General features: G+C 41.9%; 1 protein-coding gene across 26 annotated transcripts in view; it reads left to right on the top strand.

The window, feature by feature from the left end:
- LOC140395507 (RNA binding protein fox-1 homolog 3-like) overlaps positions 1 to 18,468 on the top strand; it is a 513,254-nt gene that overhangs the window by 356,646 nt on the left and 138,140 nt on the right. For 24 of the 26 annotated variants that reach the window (XR_011936222.1, XR_011936221.1, XR_011936219.1 and 21 more), the window contains exon 3: positions 10,602 to 10,742. Coding sequence is in view for 18 of the 26 variants with exons in the window: in XM_072483386.1 (XP_072339487.1) it covers positions 10,602 to 10,742 (141 nt within the window). In the remaining 8 variants the exon portion in view is untranslated. The remainder of the gene's footprint in view (positions 1 to 10,601; positions 10,743 to 18,468) is intronic. The other 2 variants (XM_072483384.1, XM_072483396.1) reach the window with 1 other exon arrangement.

Here is an 18,468-nt window from a genome sequence, read left to right as displayed (position 1 = left end):
ACCGCTGCATTATAGTAATCTACCAAAGCAATATTGAAATATTATTGCCAGGAGGCAAATGTGTTACCTCCATTATTGATACTGAAAATTCAAGCTGGGTAAATAGTATTTCAATATTCTATCACTTCATAAAAATGGTACATTTTTCCTTTTCTCCACAAACCTTCATTGGGATAAATTCAACACTTGCTTCATAGCATGAAGCTGAACACAGAAATCCAAGAATCGGAGGTGCAGTGTTGCAGTTCTATGTTTGATTCATGTTCCCTTCATGTGGAGCTCCCCAATGAGAGGCTTGTTGAATTTGCCCTCTTATTGTTAGTAATTTACATTCTAAAATATATATATTGCCCTACCTCCCAGAGTGGGTTTGATCAGTTTGATTAAGACGTAACTACTTCGCTTACTTTCCCTCTCCCCTCCTCCCTTACAAAACCATTTTTCTTAGTCATTCAAATATCAGAAGATTATTTTTTTTCCATCCCGATTCCCAGGAAGGATATGTAGTCCTCACTGAAGTTGTCATTGGTGGAATGTTGCACAAGAAAGATTTTTGCTGCTGTCTATTCTTCAATGACATCACTCATTATTTGTGATCTTTCCACCTCATGGCCCTCGAATATTGGGTTGTCATGGTGCACTGTGGGATGTTTGCTTCCATGGAAGCGAATGGAAATTAAACTCCCAGAATGCACCTCTCTGGCAAACATAAAATCTGTGTACGAAAACTGGAACCTTCACCCTACCCGCCCAGTTCCAGTATTCTACTCTACCTCTTGTCATGTGATGAGACCTTCTTGGGTTCTGTGGGATGCTTTGCTGAGAAGGACTTTTGGATTTTGCCACCTATTTGTTGTGGGCTCCTGGGCAGTAGAAGAAGAATATTTTAGAGCTGAGCCACACCGATCAAAACCTAGCCATTATTAGTTCATGGCATTTGAGCATCGCATCCTTAAGTGCCCCTGAGAGGGGACTAATGAGCAATTTCTTCAACCACTGGGGCCAGCTCGGTAGCACAGGTGGATAGCACTGTGGCTTCACAGCGCCAGGGTCCCAGGTTCGATTCCCCGCTGGGTCACTGTCTGTGCGGAGTCTGCACGTTCTCCCCGTGTCTGCGTGGATTTCCTCCGGGCGCCCCGGTTTCCTCCCACAATCCAATGACATGCAGGTTAGGTGTATTGGCCATGATAAATTGTCCTTAGTGACCAAAAAGGTTAGGAGGTGTTATTGGGTTACGAGGATAGGGTGGAAGTGAGGCATTAGGTGGGTTGGTGCAGACTCGATGGGCTGAATGGTCTCCTTCTGCACTGTATGTTCCATGTTCTATCAGTGCTGTTCGGGAGGACGTTCCAGAATTTTGATCCCATGGCAGTGAAGGAACAGCAATATAATTCTCAGTCTAGATGGCGTGTGGCTTTTTGGGGAACTTTCAGGTGGTGGCCTTCCCATGCCCCTGCTAGTAGAGGTCACCGGTTCGTTAGATGCTATCAAAGGAAGCTTGGGAACGTGCTGTGGTGCATCTTGTAGATGGTGTACTGCTGCCACTGTATATCAATGTTGTAGGGCATGAATGTTAGTGGTGGTGTATTGGGTACCAATCAAGCGGGCTACTTTGTCCTGGATGGTGTTGAGCTTGATGAGTATTGTTTGAGTTGCACAAACCCAGGAAAGTGGAGAGAATTCCATCACACTCTTGACCTTTTCAATGATGGACAGTTTTTGAGGAATAAAGGCGGGTGAGGTACCACAAAGATCTGAGCCTCTATGCAGCCACAGTATTTATATGGCTGGCTCAGTTAACTTTCTGGTCGATAGTAAACCCCAGGATGTTGATGGTGGGGGATTTGACTATGGTAATGCTATTGAAAGGGATATGGGTAGGTTCTCTCTTGTTGATCATTCTACAGCAATTGTACGGTGAAATATATTTTCATTTATAAAGAGGAGTAAAGTGATAAAGTAAGGAACAAGGATAATATAGAGGTAAGTTTGGGGAAATGTCTCCAAATTCATCCTCCAAAAATCCTCCAGAGCTATCTTGGTCTGAACACTGGTCCCTCAGATGAGGTAAAACCTCCCTGGCCAAGGGAATATTATCTCACCCTGGTAATCAGACTCGCAGCCACTTTATGTACAAGGCAAGTGTATTGGCATCGCAGCAATACAGAGTGCCTGCCAAAACAGTGCTTCACCATGGGTTCCTCCTGATCTAGATAGATGTGAAAGTACAAGCCTGGAGCAGCTGCTGTAAGTGAGCTAGATGACCCGAATCAGAGGAGAGAGTGAATGGAGGAGTGCTGAGAGTAGCATAAAATATCTGCTTTCGGGAAAGCATTTGAAAAAAATACTTGTTCCAAGAGGCACTTTCATAATTTTAGCATTATATAATAGTACAATTTAGATGGAAGAAGGTGTCTGATTGTTCATCCTTGAAAAGAATCATTTACAACAAAAACAATTCGAGAACTACTCTGCTCAAACGTGGACATTGCTGGGCACTTGGAATGTAGATAATGTTATTTACCAGATTGTATCCTCTCCCTGTGATGATCAACCAAGCCTACAATGAGGCTCAAATAAATAAGCAAAATGTGAGGGCCTTTAACTTGCCAACCTTCAGGAACCAGCAACATGTTTTGCTCACTTACTCAATGGACTGGCACACAAGTGAGTTCCATTCAGCTAACTTGCTGTTCTTCACTAGCAATCACACACAACTGAAAAAGGGACATTTTTCTCGACAGGTTCTCCAAAACTGCACCTGGAATGTAGCCATTTTGCTTCATCACCTTGCTTCAACCATTTCCCATTTCCAAAAGCAAAATATCTTCAAGAAGAAGCAAAAAGGAACTTATCAAGTCAATTATGTATCAGAAAGGCTATTCCAGGATTTTTGCCTCTGCTACTCTGTCTGCAAGTCCATTTGACAAATTCGTTTTTTTTTTTTTAATTCTTTTTTAAAATAAATTTAGAGTACCCAGTTCATTTTTCCAATTAAGGGGCAATTTAGCATGGCCAATCCACCTACCCTGCACATCTTTGGGTTGTGGGAGCGAAACCCACGCAAACACGGGGAGAATGTGAAAACTCCATACGGATAGTAACCTAGAGCCGGGATCGAGCCTGGGACCTCAGTGCCGTGAGGCTGCAGTACTACCACTGCGCCACCGAGCTGCCCCATCTGACAAATTGATCATTCTTTCTGCAAATACATTTTCCCTGACAAGTTCTATATTTACCGTTTATTAGTTTGAATCTGTGTCCCCTGTAATTTTCTTGCAGTTCAAATTTATTTTTGTTCTACCCTTTCTATGGCCATAACTTGTGCCAATCCCCCACCATTTACAACAATTGTCTGTTCGCCCTTCATGGAGGGAACCTCGGTTCACCCTTTATGAGGCGAAAGATGACCAGGCAGAGTGGGGATGTTCCTACATTGTATTTTTCCATTCTTCAGTGTTTAATACAACTTAATGTTTTAGGAGAGGCGGGGACAACAAGGATATGGAGATAAGGTGGCATGGTGGCACAGTGATTAGCAGTGCTGCCTCACAGCGCCAGGGACCCGGGTTCGATTCTGGCCAGTGTGGAGCTTGCACGTTCTCCCTCTGTCTGTGCATGTTTCCCCCGGCTGCTCCAGTTTCCCCCACAGTCACAAAGATGTGCAGGTTAGGTGAATTGACCATGCAAAAGAAATGTTCCTCAGCGTCCAAATATGTGCAGGTTAGGTGGGGCTACGGGGATAGGATGGGAGGAGTGGGCCTAGATAGGGTGCTCTTTCAGCGGGTCGGTGCAGACTCAATGGACCGAATGGTCTTCTGCACTGTAGGAATTCTAATTCTATAAATCTTCTTAAGGGCAAAGTAGATCTCACCATTTGGGTCTAAGATAGATAAGTGACCTGAACCACTGAAGACCAGCAAATATATAATTTTGTAGTTGGTCTTTTAACTGGGAATCCTAGAAAATGTGGACAACATCATTCTGGCCAACACAGGCAGGTGGACACCTGTAATATATCCAAAGTGCCTAGACACCCTCAGTGCAGTCAGCACTGGGGGATACTGATTTGCTAGTGGAACCACCATAAAGCCCATGAAATTTCAGGGCCCACCTGAGGTAACTGATACCTCTGCATGCTGAAAAGACCAGGTTGATTCTGCATTTCAACACAATTAAAGTTTTTAAAATCGGCATTTAACTCTTCCTTGCATTGTTTCCTTGCATTGTTTCCAATGCTTGAATCTCTCCCGTGTTCCAGCAACCGCGGCATTGTAATATCGCATAAAAGAACTCCAGGTGTATTCTATCATTGTCAGCTCCTGGTACCCAAGATCAGCAGCTCCTGCACTGCTACATTGAGACAGCACTATTGACCCTGATAATCTTTAACCCAACGCATTCACTTACCTCCTAATAGGCAGACTTTGATTTATGTTTCAACACTTTGACCCTGTCTTTACTTATTCCCCACTTTCCCTTCTCATTATGCACATTTTCAAGTCAATTTTGGCTATTTATTTTGACACGTTGCCCTTGACATGTAATTGTTTTCCTGGTATTTATATTTTCCCTGCTGTTGTTTGTACCGCAGGTTCCAACACTATCCTTCTGCCCAGCCTGCTTAGGATAATGATGTAGCCTTTATTTATTGCAACCCTTTCACTTTGAAAGAGGTTGAAGCAGTTTCCAATAAAGTGTAAAAAAAAGAGCTAAATAGGCAGAGATTAACGACACTGCCACAATAGTAATTAGAAGTGGTAATATTAGATCAGTCTGTACTATTGAAGTTCAGCAAGTGGTGAAATGTAGAAGCTTGCTCCACATTGTGCAATTGCAGCATCTGCTGTACGTTTTCCTGCTGTGTCAGGTTAGCTGGTTAGTTGATTTTCACTGAGTGCTTGCTGTAATGGTTTTCCACACCTAGTTGCCCATTCTTCCATTTAACTTGAATTAACTGCAAAATGAAGCTACAATTGCCAGAAGGTTAAAATGCAAACTAGTGACATTTACGTGACGCTAGCTTATGCTATGCAGCATTGAAAGAAAGACTGGATTATAGTGATAAAGCCACCCGCGTGTGAAGAGTATTCACATTACTAAATTCTTAAGCATCTCCTACAAAAATTAAAGCTTAAGACAATGTCCATCCATACCTCTTGCATAATCCTGTGATATGTTTAGACCAATGCTGCTGTCAACTCTTTAATTCACGTTGGCCCGGATTTTGAGGTCAGTGGCAACTGGACGACACTCGCCATTTAATATGCTTTCGGCGGCCGACAGATCTGTAGTAGGCTTTTGCAAGACAACATATGGTCATTCGAGATCCATATCTGTGCGGCACCCTCGAGAGTAGATCTGGAACTTTTGTGAACAGAACAAGCAACAGTCTATCTCTTCAACCTATCAAATCACACGCAGCCCAAACTCGGAAGTGTGAGTTAGAATATTTAATTCAATGTAAAATCCTGCACAAAAAGCAAAATAAAGGAAGGGAAGAAAAATGAGAGGGTGTTTAAAAACAAAGACAAAGAAAATATAAAGGAAATTTATAACCCCATTTTTAAAATGACCAGTAATAATTAAAATCTGAAGACACATTTGTGAAAGTTAATTTTTCAGTGCCAGCGAGGGTCCTAGCTGGTGTTAAGACTTAGAACGGCACCTAAACGTCCCTTGCACTTGAATGGACAAGCCGTAGCTTTTCCTGGTGTGTTTACTGGGTTAGAACAAAAAATTCAGACTTTCATGTGTTTAATGATGAATATCGTGGAGAGGTAATAGTGTAGCTGTCCCTCAAGCATTTGGAGCAATTCTCCTGAACTCCTGAAACATTTCTAAGTGTGGTCTGCGGCAGGAAATGCAGTGCGATTCCTGCCAGGCGGGTCGGCACAATCCAGATCGCAATCCATCCACACTTACACATTTCTTTGGAGGTCAGAGTGATTTGCGCCATGAGTGAGGACCGAAAGACGCCAGCAAGGCCGACTCCTCCAAAATTGAAGTGCTGTTTCTAAAGGCCACCCTGATCTTAAGACAATCCGACAGAGACCCCACCCCCCCAAATCAACGGCAAACACCATCCCACCCATTGCTGCCCCAAGTGAGAAAAATCACGAAATGGAATCGCCAAAAGCCCCCCCCAAAAAAAAACTCAGGCACCCCCTTCAGGCCTCCCCTCCCTAGGGGACCACCAGGACCCATCTCAGGCCCTCCCCCCTCTACAGGTCCACTCTCAGGTCCTCCTGTCAGACCTCATCCCTTGACAGTGCCAGGGCACTTTCCAGCCATGTCCATGGCCAGCAAGGGCTTCAAAGGCCCCCGAACCCCATGGCATTGTCATCATGTCTGGTTCCGGTTTTGGAGACCGGCAGTGATTCCCATTGACTTCACATTGCACCAGTGAGTGGGAGAATTGAAGGGGTGCGGTGAATTTGGCTTAAAGCCAAATCTGAATATTTTGATAATTTAAATATGCTAATCTGGTTCATTCACGCAATGGGCATGAACCACATTGTGTCGATGGCCAGGGGTGGGGAGAATCTCAAATTCAGTTCTCCCTGGCGCAAATTGCGTTATTGCCCTCTCACAATAGTCTCTGGCCATAACTCGATTCGTGCCTGCGCGAGCGAAGCCGGGGAATCACCCCCATTGTCTTTACCTAATAGTTCTAACTGTGACCAAACCTGTTTTTTTGTCTTTTTCCTCCTCGACGTAAACAGGACTTGAATAGCAGTAAATACCATTGTGCTATCTGTTTGGCATCTTTAGTATCCCCTGCATCTCTTCCAGAAGAATGACCTATGATTCCAGGTGTTCATGTATATCATTATTTAGAACGTAGTTTAGCCTCATTTTAAATAATTTCCCTCACTGATACTGTTCTTTAGTGTCACCATTCAAGCCACGTTGTAAAGTTCGAATGCACATCCTGGTAAGACTTTGTACCTCGCATTTTATTCTCGTTATTTTGGTGGGAAAGTTTTGGTGCTTTTATTTTCTCTCAACTGTTATTGTCCTGCTCAGGTCAAACCCTAGACAGTGTAACTAATGACTGTCGAGGAAAAATAAAAAGCCCCAAAATCCTTGGGCAGTTTGTGACTCAAATTCCCAACAATAGAGTGAGGGGGTGTAACCTACCCAAATGCAACAAGGATGTTTTATTTGTAGAGTACATTCAGGCAATTGCCTACAAAATACCAAAATTGAGAACATTTAAAAAGAGAACATTTATCTGTTGCCTATTATTGTTATAAATTTCACAGCTGTCTGACACAGCAATGACAGACTAAGAATTGTTTGATGCATGAAAGCGTTTTCAAGAGTACCGCTCTATATTGACAAAGGCAATTTCATTAATATTCTTATTTTCCAGGGAATGTAATGTTTTTCTTATTGATTTATCACAATGAGCTATTATTAGCAGAAGAAGGAAAACCAGATTCTGTTGATTATCACATTGGGTTTTTATATGTTACAGTATCATAACATCCTGACCCTGTCATTCTTTGAGTGATATATGTACACACACCAGCTGAAATGTAACAATATTTTAATTAAAGCTTTTTTAAAAATTCTATCAGTTTGTAAGTGCAGTTTAAATAGAACCGCACAGCATGTAGAACATGTGCAACATCAGGAGTTTTATTTTCATTAAACTCATAAAAGTCATGGGGTTCGTGTGGATCACACAAACACACCACTATGTTGAACTAATAATGGAAGATTGTCCAGGCATTCTGAAATACAAGGTACCAGATCAAGTATCTCATTAGCCACTTTATCCTCAGTGCCCAAGCGCATGAACCCCATTGTCACAGTTTCTTCTGACGTTTGAGCCAACACCTTGTTTGTTTGATCTTTTGCAACCGGCAATCTAACCGTTTCACCTCAACCATAAACTCTTCATTGTTTCCGACACACTGGAGAGTATGGGCAGTTGACGTCCCATCACCTGTTACAACTTCACGAAATAAATCTCAAAATATGCAAAACCAAACTTGGGTGTGTCTTCAGTCTTACTGAATGAGGAAATAGTAAAAAGAGTAAAGCCGGAAGCATTGCTTGCTCAACAGATCATTTGGCAGCAAAAATTGTCAGGTTTTAAGGCACAAGTTCTGATCAAAATCAAAATAACTATAAATTAAATAAATTGATGAACAAATAATGTATGCAAAATCAGAAAAATACAACTGTGCATGATCAGTATACTGACAGCTAAGCCTTGGACACTCTTCGAGAGTAGATGTGGCAGAGGCAGTCGTTGGAGTATAAGACCTCAGCCAGGGCTCAGTTGAGCTCTCCACGTCGCAACTGAATTGAACACAGTTCTACCATCATATGGGGATTTGTGATACTAGGGCCTGAATTTTCATAGGGACAGAGCGGGTCTCTGGCTTATTAACGATGGCACCAGGGGCCCTTGTGCGAAGGTTCTGCCCACTGAACCCAGAACCCATTATTTTCACAAGGGGGTGAGTGGGGATACAGGTGCAGTTTGCACATCTGTGGTTTAAAAAGGCAGCTGTATGTGTTGAAGTGCAGCTGTCTTTAATCTGGTGCAATCTTTGTTAGGGGGAATGTCCAAAACACAACTTGTGGGCTTTCGACTTTTCAAGTGATGTACTAAACCTTCATAAATTGTTTAGAGAGTTAGGGTATCCTTTTAGATAGGTCCAGGGACACCTTTGGAGAGGTCAATTGCCCATTGGGGGAAGTCAAGTGTCCTTTGGGATTGTTAAAAGTAGATAGAAAGTGTGTAAAAAATGATAAATTCATTGGAACTGTCAAGCTAAGAAGACTTTAAATATTCTCGCCTTTAAATTAAAAAAAATATAGATTTTAAGAAAAGAAATCAGTGCTTGCTATTTCACAGCCAGGTGACATAAGTTTCAGGGCTGTCATTATAGGATATGTGCTACATAACTAATTCTAAAACTATCATTGTCACAGTGTCTGTAAGTTCACAATTTGATTGAGAACTCCAAGTGATTATAACATCTTTGATGTGGGGCCATGTATACAAATGCTTGTTTTTATATAGGAGTTGGAGGAATTTAACTGCAGTGAATAGCTTTTTATCAATGAGAGTTGAAAAATAATAATGAAGTCATCAGTAGATACTCAGAACTTTGCTTTATTTCATCTCGCCATTGGGTCCCGAGGTCTGCACATGGTGGATACTGGGTGAGTTGCTATGGAGTGTGTAAAGACAAAGGGTGATGGGTGACAGCTGAGGGCATGCATTGGTTAGCATGAGTTGGCACTAATTTGCATAGGATCCAGAAAGGAAAATAGGGGTGAGTGGGGGGCATGAGGTGGTTATGGATTGGCTTGAATGGGGTATGGGGGTGTGAGGAGGTGAGGGCTAGAGGGCTGTTATTGTTTCTTTACAGCTGAGACAAAGTGACGGAGCACTGAGATGGGCAGCACCACCTCCTCTCTCTCTCTCTCTCACTCTCTCTCCCCACCCCGCCCAGTGGTAGCTGAAATGTGATTGTGGAAGAGTATGGCAACATGAATCCTGGTCAGATGTTGTAACTGCTTGTGGGCAAACATGGTCCTTGCCTAAAACCGCACTCATAGCAGCATTGTCACATTGTTCTGAAGGTTACAGCTACTGCATAAGTTACAATAAACATGCAGATACCTTCCTCTGCCACCTAATGAAGTGCACTGCATTCTGAAACCTTTTGACACACTACCCAGTTCTAAAAAATGTAATTGCATTAAAGATGACAATTAGTTTATATTACCAGGGGCTGGTTTAGCACAGTGGACTAAACAGCTAGCTTATAATGCAGTACAAGGCCAGCAGCGTGGGTTCAATTCTCGTACCTGCCTCACCAAACAGGCACCGGAATGTGGCGACTAGGGGCTTTTCACAGTAACTTCATTGAAGCCTACTTGTGACAATAAGCGATTATTATTATTATTATTATTATTATTATTATTATTTTATTATATATAACAATGCTGGGCCCCCGATGCTCTTTTTTTTGTTAAGAAATGTTTTTAACCATGAAGGTAGACCTAGAATTGAACAAAATATTACCTTATTAGATTTGCAATGGTGATGACTGTTGAAAACTCATCAGCACCTCTTCAAGATACAGTGAGAATCTGTTACATCCTCCTACTAATTAGTTTGCCATGATCACAAAATAATGCAACCTATTGGAAAATGGAGCAATTAGTTTCATGTAGTCACAGTGGATGTAAAGGGCCACTTTGTGTGTTTGCATGTAGGCCAGTTCCTAACGTACACTATTTTCATATCTGAATTTGGTTAGCAAGTGATCTATCAATACTCAAATTGTCCTTTGTTGTTTTTCCCCTGGGTAGTACGAAACAATGCACGTTGCAACACTAAGTAGATTGTATTAGAGAAGAGGAGAGGAGAAGGAAAGGGACCGTGACTAATGGGGAAGGCATGCAAATGTGGCTTGTTCAATTTGACAGGCAATTTGGATTCAAAAATGGCTATATTGGGAATGAGAATGCCTCACCTGACCTAAATCTCACTTTCATGTCATGGCTGGCATGCTTTGCATTTTACTTGCCTGTTGTTTTATCATTTCCTTTTGCCGTTCCTCCAGCAGACAGATGAAGCCGCACAGACAGATTCGTCACAGCAGCTACAATCATCAGAGACCACAGAGAAACAGCAGCCCAAAAGGTTACATGTCTCCAACATTCCCTTCCGATTCAGAGACCCTGACCTGCGACAAATGTTTGGGGTAGGTGCATAGCCTTTAATCATAGATGAAGCATGGATCCTGCCTGCCTCAGACATTCTGAGCTCTGACATGTATATTCACACTTGTTCAGCATTCTATCATCGGGTGCATTGGAACTAGACAGCACAATCTTTATTGATTGAATGGTTTACAGATTGGGTGATTGATTGCAATTTTACAGGAGAAAGAGGTGGCAGTAATTTATTGTGGCAGTGTCAGCACACTTCAAAATGGACTTTAATTAGGGAATTTGCTCTTAAATCCAATGTTTCCAATCAAGGGCTTCTAAGACGCTGCATTCTTCAATTTGACAATTATACTAACAATCTGTTGAATTAATATATGACAAAAAACGTTGCTTTTGTAATTTGATGCAGAATCGAACACCCCCATCCGCCAAAGCACTTTCAACTGCATGAGGTTAAGCCAGGTACAATTGTGTGTCCTTTCTCACTTATACCCAGACCCCGTCTCTTAGTAGGCAGTGTTTTAGTTACAAGTCATTGGTTTCATGAAAGTGATAATAGTTGATTGAAGCAGAGAACAGATGCATTCTTTCTGCAAGGAATTTGACTATGGTAATCCGTTACATATTAAATTAAAATGACATATGTTTAAAATCCAGTAATATCAAAAAGAATGACAGTACATGAGTACCAATTGTTTAAAAAAATAAACGAACAGGGCATACAGTTCATTTGAATTAAATGCTCTAAATTTCTAATTAAATGATTCTTCCAGAGAATGAAAATTAGGTCGCAGTATCACATGACCATGTATTTATATTATTATAAGTGCATTCAGTGTGATTGTAGTATAAGACTTCCTCTTTCCACAAGTAGGCAGACCTTCAACTGAGGACACAACATTTTTAAATCTTCTCATGAACTGCTCATGGTAGTTTACCTCACCCAGAGGTCAGATGGCTGCCAACTGCACTAAATTATTTATAAACTTAAAGCCAGACTTCGTGTTTGTCCTTTCCCAATGGGACCTAATAACAACACATTATATTGAATCTGGAGATTATGAGATGTATTTTCCTCTGGGTATTAATTTGAATTAAAAAAGTGGATGACAATAAACAAGACTGGTAGTTTGTGCTACTAGACCTTTTCTTCCATCATTATAGTTACTTTGAGTCTTGCTCATAAGCCTGGGATGAGTATTAGTAAATTAATGAAAAAGTAATGTGCTTGTTAAGGGCTCTGAAACCTGTGCTGCGAATATTCTGAAGAACTGAGAAGCAGCTGGTGTGCTAGGAAACTGAATGATACCAAAGGATGACAAGTGCCCTGGATCCAATGGTCTGAAGACTCGGCTCTTTAATGATGTGGCTCCAAAGATGGTGGATGCATTGGTTGTGATCTTCTGAACTTCCCTAGATTCTGGGAATGTCCCAGTGGATTGGAAAACTGCAAATGAAACACCCCCATTCAAGAAAGAACAGAGACAGAAAGCAAAAAACTATACGCCAATTAGCCTAACTTCTGTTATTGGGAAACAGCTGGAATCCATTATTAAGAAAGTAGTAGCAGGACATTTAAAAACTCATAGTGCAATCAAACAGAGTGAAATTATATGTGACAAATTTATTAGCATTCTTTGAGGATGTAACATGCAGGGTGGATAAAGAAGAACCAGTAGATGTAGTGTATTTGGATTTCTAAAAGCCATTTGATAAGGTGCTGCATTTAAGCTGACTATATAAGCACAAGTGGCTGGGGATGTTATATTAGCATGGATAGAGGATTGGCTAATTAACAGAAAATAAAGTCGGGATAAATGGGTCATTTTCAAAATAGCAAACTGTAACTAATGGGTTGCCACAGGAATTTTAACTATTTACAATACTGGGGCTTTAAATATTATTATTTATTGAGCTTTGGTGTAAGGATGGGAAGTAAACGTAGGGAAGTCTTTTTATAAATGTACAGGGCATTGGTGAAACTGTGCCTAGAGCACTGAATACAGTTTTGACCTTCTTATTTTGGAGGGATATAATTGAATTGTAGGAAGTTCAGAGAAGGTTCCCTGGGTTGCTTCCTGGAATGAAGGAGTTGTCTTATGAAGTAAGGTTTATCAGTTTAGCCTGATAGTCACTGGAGTTTATAAGAATGAGAGGTAATCTTATTGAAACATATGAGGGCTGGATTTTCAGTGAGTCGGAATGACTTGGGAGCCCTTTAAAAATGGTGGCTGGATCCCAATCCCACGACTTCTGACCCCATTCTCAGGGTGTTTGATTTTCAGGGGTGCCTTTTCAGGGTGGTGGCTGGTTAAGGTCAAAAAACTGCGCCTTTCACTCCTGACCTGGCTGGCTACATTGTGGAGATAGCCTTGTGCTAGTCCTCGCTAATTGTCATGCAGTCAGGCAAAGTATTTACCCCTGCCCCCACCCAAAACAATTCTTATGCCCCCCCCTGACCCCTATGCAAAGCTGTGGCACTTCAATGGCCATTGGCCCACTATACAAAATACCCTATGGTGACAGGAGAATCACCTGTCTTCGGATTTGAGAAAACTTGATGGTACGTCTGGGTGAAAGAACTGATAATCTTCCTCGTCCATAATTACCTTGTGATATGCCCTTTGAGTATTATATAGTTAAGGCATGAGTTATTCAGCAATTGTGCACAATTAGTGCACATGAACATGTGAATGTATGATTAATATGGTGCCTAACAATTGGTTTATTCAGTCATCTGCGCATCTCTTCAATTTCCTCATTCAACACCTTTTAAATCCTGTCTCTCAATTCATTGAACAAATCTGTTTTCATGTGTTGTTAATGGGATCTCCTGGGAGGGTGAACGCCTTGTCTTGTCCTCCAATTGAGAGCCAATTTTTCCCATAACCATGAGAACAATAAGGATTAACATCCAGTAAATGGACAGTTTTAAAATTCAGACATTTCTCAATTCTAACAAGGATGCTCGTAATTCAAAGTTATCCTTCAGAAGTCATTATTTTGTTTTATTATGGCAGATTTACTCTATTTTAATGCGGTTAATTCTAAGCCACCAGTAGGGAATTTGAACTAAATAATGTACTAAATTCTACATTTTTTATAAAACAATTCAATTAGAAGGTTTGCACATTGTGGTAGTACAGTAGTTATGTTGCCAGACGAGTAATCCAGAAGCCTTTTTTAAATTCATCCTTGGGATATGGGCTTTGCTGGTTGGACCAGATTTTATTATCCATCCCTCTTGAGAAGGTGGTGGTGAGCTGTCTTCTTGAACGGCTGCACCGCATGTGGTGTAGGTACACCCACAGTGCTGTTAGGGAGGGAATTCCAGGATTTTACCCAGCAACAATGGCCTGGATGAGTTAAAATCTCTCACAAGAAATCGGGGAATTAAAATTCTGTTAATTAAATAAAATCTGAAATAAAAAGCTAATATCGGTAATAGTGACCATGAAACGATTGCGCTATCATAAAAAAAAAACAATGGCTCACTGTGATCCATTAGGGAAGGAAATCTGACATTCTTATCGAACTCAAATGCGACTCCAAACCCAAAGCAATGTTGCTGACACTTAACTGGCCTCTGAAATGATGAAGCATATCCCTGCATTGTATCAAACCGCTACTTACAAAAAACCCAGACACACCACCAAGTTTCCATCTCGGCTTTGGGCACAATGAAGGCAACCCCAGCCCAGCCAATCCTGCAAAGTCCTCCTCACTAACTGAATGTACTCTGGGTGGAGGATTGGTCACCCTGGTGAGAGTACCAACCTGCGAAATGCGATAGATTCAGATCTGACGTAGCAGCTGAAAGCTGGACATCGAGGAGGTTCTATGGACCATCAATCTGAAAACTCATGGCCCGACAAATCCCTGGTTCTACCATTATCACGAAGTTTGATTCAATAAAGAGTGTAGGGACCATGTCAAGAGCAGGAGCAGCACCAGGCACACCTAAAAATGAGGTGCCAACCTGGTGAAGCGCCAATACAGAATATATGCATGTCGACGAGTGGAAAAAGCCTGTACTAGATAGAAATAAATGATCTCACAGTCTGCGAATAAAATCAAAGCTCTGATATCCTGCTGCTCTCAACATGGAATTGGGATGAGCTATTAAATAACCAGCTGGCCGAGGAAGATCTGTGGACATTTTAATTCAATAAAGGCAGAGTCCACCATTTGAGTATTGACGTTTGCAACCATCTTTAGCCAGAGGTGCTGTGTGGATGATCCATCTCAACAGCCTCCTGAGGTCACTGCCATCCCTGAAGCCTTCGGTGAAATTGGTTCACTCCACATGATGTCAGGAAATGGCTGAGTGCCTTGCATACAGCAAAGGCTGTGAGCCCTGATAATATCCCATCTGCAAGGCCAAAGACGTTTTCTCCTGAACTAGCTGCATCTCCAGCCAAGCTGTCCAGTTCAACTATAACCTGACAAAGTGGAAAATTGCCCAATATGTCCTGTGTCCAAGAAGCAGGACAAATCCAATCCAGCCATCAGCCAATTGCCCACCCTATCAGTCTACGTTCAATCATAAACAAATTGATGGAAGGTGCCTACAACAGTGGTATCAAGCAACACTTATTCACTTGCTCGCTGATACTCAGTTTAGGTTCCCACAGGGGTAGCACGGTGGCGCAGTGGTTAGCACTGCTGCCTCACGGTGCCGAGGTCCCAGGTTCGATCCCGGCTCTGGGTCCATGTGGAGTTTGCACATTCTACCTGTGTTTGCGTGGGTTTTGACCCGCAACCCAAAAAAGATGTGCAGGGTAGGTGGATTGGCCACGCTAAATTGCCCCTTAATTGGAAGAAAATGAATTGGGTACTCTAAATTTTTTTTTTTTAAGTTTAGGTTCCCACAGGACCATTCACGCCAGACATGCAGCCTTGGTCTGAACATGGACAAAAGAGCTGAATTCTAGGAGTGTGGTGAGATTGGCTGCCCTTGACACCAGGGCAGTATGGCGTCAAGTATGGCATCAAGATGTCCTTGTAAAATTGAAATAAATGGTAATCGGGGGAGTTCTTCACTAACTGGATTGGTGGCTGAAAGAAAGAAAGATGTTTGTGGTTGCTGTATTGCTGGAGGCTGATCACCTCAGCCGAGGACTTTGCTGACAAAGTCCCCCAGGGTAGTGTCCTAGGCTCAACCATCTTTGACTTCTTCATCAATGACCTTCCCTTTAGCATAAGGTGAGAAGTGAGGGTGTTTGCTAATATTCTACAGAGTTCAGTTCCATTCACAATGCCTTGAAAATGAAGTAATCCATGTTGATAGGCAGCAAGACTTGCTGCTGATAAGTAGTAAGTAACATTTGCATCACATAAGTGCCAGGAAATGTCCATTTTAATAGGAGGGATTCTAACTATTTCCCCTTGAAGTTCAACAGCACTATCATAAAATTCCCCCAGCACAATTGACCAGAACTTTAACTGGGCCAGTGAAGTAACAATTGTGGCTGCAAGAGAAGTTCAAAGGCTTGGTATCCTTTGACAGGTGACTCACCCTCATATTACCCAAAGCCTTTCCACCATCAACACTGCAAAGTCCTCTTTATTCGCATCAAGGGGTTTGTGCCGCAGACTAGTCAAGCAATAGACTGACATAGCCATACTCACCAATTATACCGTATAGCCAATGTTCCAGACACTTCTATCACCATTCCTGGGTATGCCCTGTTTCACCATCAGGAATGACCCAGCAGAGATGGCGACACATTGGTATACAGTCTGAAGGGAGTCCTGGGAGTCCTTAACATCGACTTCAGAACTCATGATGTTTCAAGACATAAGGTCAAACATGGACAAGGAACCCTCCTGTTGATTACCAACTACTGACCTCCCTCAGCTGATGAATCATTGCTCCTCTGTGTTGAATACCACTTGGAAGAAGTACTAACGATAGGAACGACGTGGATGTACTCTGGATGGGGGACTTCAATGTCCATCAGCAAAAGTGACTCAGTAGCGCCACTACTGACTGAACTGGTCAAGGGTATACCCAAAAGAACAAATCTGCCAGATTGGGCTTCCAGCACATTGCGAGGAAACCAACATGAGGAAAAACTACACCGGCAAACCGTGACTGCAGTGTGTACGATGAACAACTCTCCAATCAACTTCCCAAGACTTCTTCGACAGCATCTTCAGAACTCTACCAGTGGACACATGGGTGCACCACCAGCAGCAACTTCCTCCCAAAGACACACACCATCTTAACTTGGAAATATAATTATTATTCCTTCATCTTTTCTGGGTCCAAATCCCGGAATTCCCTCCCAAATGTGGATGTACCTTCACCAGATGGATTGTAATGGTTGAGGAAGGCAGCTTACCATCACTTTCTGAAGAGAACAAGGGCTACAGAATAAATCCTGCCCTTGCCAGGGATGTTTACAGCCCATGAGCAAATTTTTTAAAAAGTTGAATAAATTAACTTTGAATGAAGACTAATGTTCTATCATACCCATATCAGGTCACAAGGCACTTTTATCAGTTTGTTTAAGGTTGTAATGTATATGCCTATAATTTCCATATCTGTCCTTTGTTGGCACTTCATATTAATATTGTAGTTTTGCCAATTTTTTTCATCTTGTGTAAGTTCTCACTGTTAACAGCACTGCACCATCTCGTACATGCCATCATTAAATCTGGTTTTATGAAGTGAATACAGAGCTATAACTACAAAAATTGAACTTGCTTGCACATTCCACTGTTAAGTGGCAATTTAGATTCTTGAAGTGTATAAAAGCAGCCTTATTATTAGTGTCATTAAAGCATGATTATAATGCATTGTGATTGGCTGGTTTTCTGTCATTCCGTGATCAAATTCTGGTTTCATAAAATCAACCACAAAAAGAGTCATTTTGATTGGCGGATGTTAAAATTGAGCAAAATTGGCATTAAAAAATGACCACATAACAAAGTGAAAATGATCTTTCACAGAGTGGTAACCATTTTTGCAGTTGTGCAGGATTTTTTTGATGGAAAGAATCCTACTGAATAAAGAAGAAAAATCCCTATTGCCTACCATTTCAAGTATTGGCCCAGATTTTACTTTCTGCATGAAATGTGACTTGTCCTCGCACATTATCTGGTACTGATCCCTAATGAATTTCTGGTGTCAGCTTTGTTGAAGGGAACTCGCCGTTAAAGTGTGTTGCTAACTTTTGGTTGGTTCAATTGGCTCTGTTTTATAATCTTTGCTCTCGAGTCGCCAGGTATCTTTATGATACCGCCACGAGGTTCAAGTTCAAGTAATGATCAATAACTCAATATACCAATTAGTAAGGTTCAAATCAAAGCACATTTATTATACACAGTAATCGCTACTCATGCATAAATTCTACTTCTAAGTTACTTCTACAACTAACAGGCCTATACTTGGCTTCGGACTGGCCCACCAGGTCAGGGGAACAAATGGCCTTTCGTTCGGGTTCTGAGTCTGCGGGATTCAAAGTTGGTACGGACTGGTAGCTAGGAGCGCCTATCTCGTAGCGAGCGTTGACTTAAGACTTACTGGATCTTGGCGGTAGCTGAACCGGTCACTGTCAAGGGTTGGTTCGCATTGCTGAGTGACCCGGTCAAGAAGAACAATTTGAACTTGGGGGCTTAACTTTGTAGTCCCCAGGGGCTTCCCACCTTTCGGGGCGGACCCTGTACCTGGTTCCAAGTGATTGGACTTCGTTTCAATCGCTTGGTTCGATTTCTCCAATACTGGAGCGGTTCCCTGATCGATGGGCGGTC

Source organism: Scyliorhinus torazame, chromosome 18, assembly GCF_047496885.1.
Source record: "Scyliorhinus torazame isolate Kashiwa2021f chromosome 18, sScyTor2.1, whole genome shotgun sequence".
NCBI lineage: Eukaryota > Metazoa > Chordata > Chondrichthyes > Carcharhiniformes > Scyliorhinidae > Scyliorhinus > Scyliorhinus torazame.
Note: the sequence above shows the minus strand (reverse complement) of the source record. Positions and strands in the feature narration are given on the sequence as shown.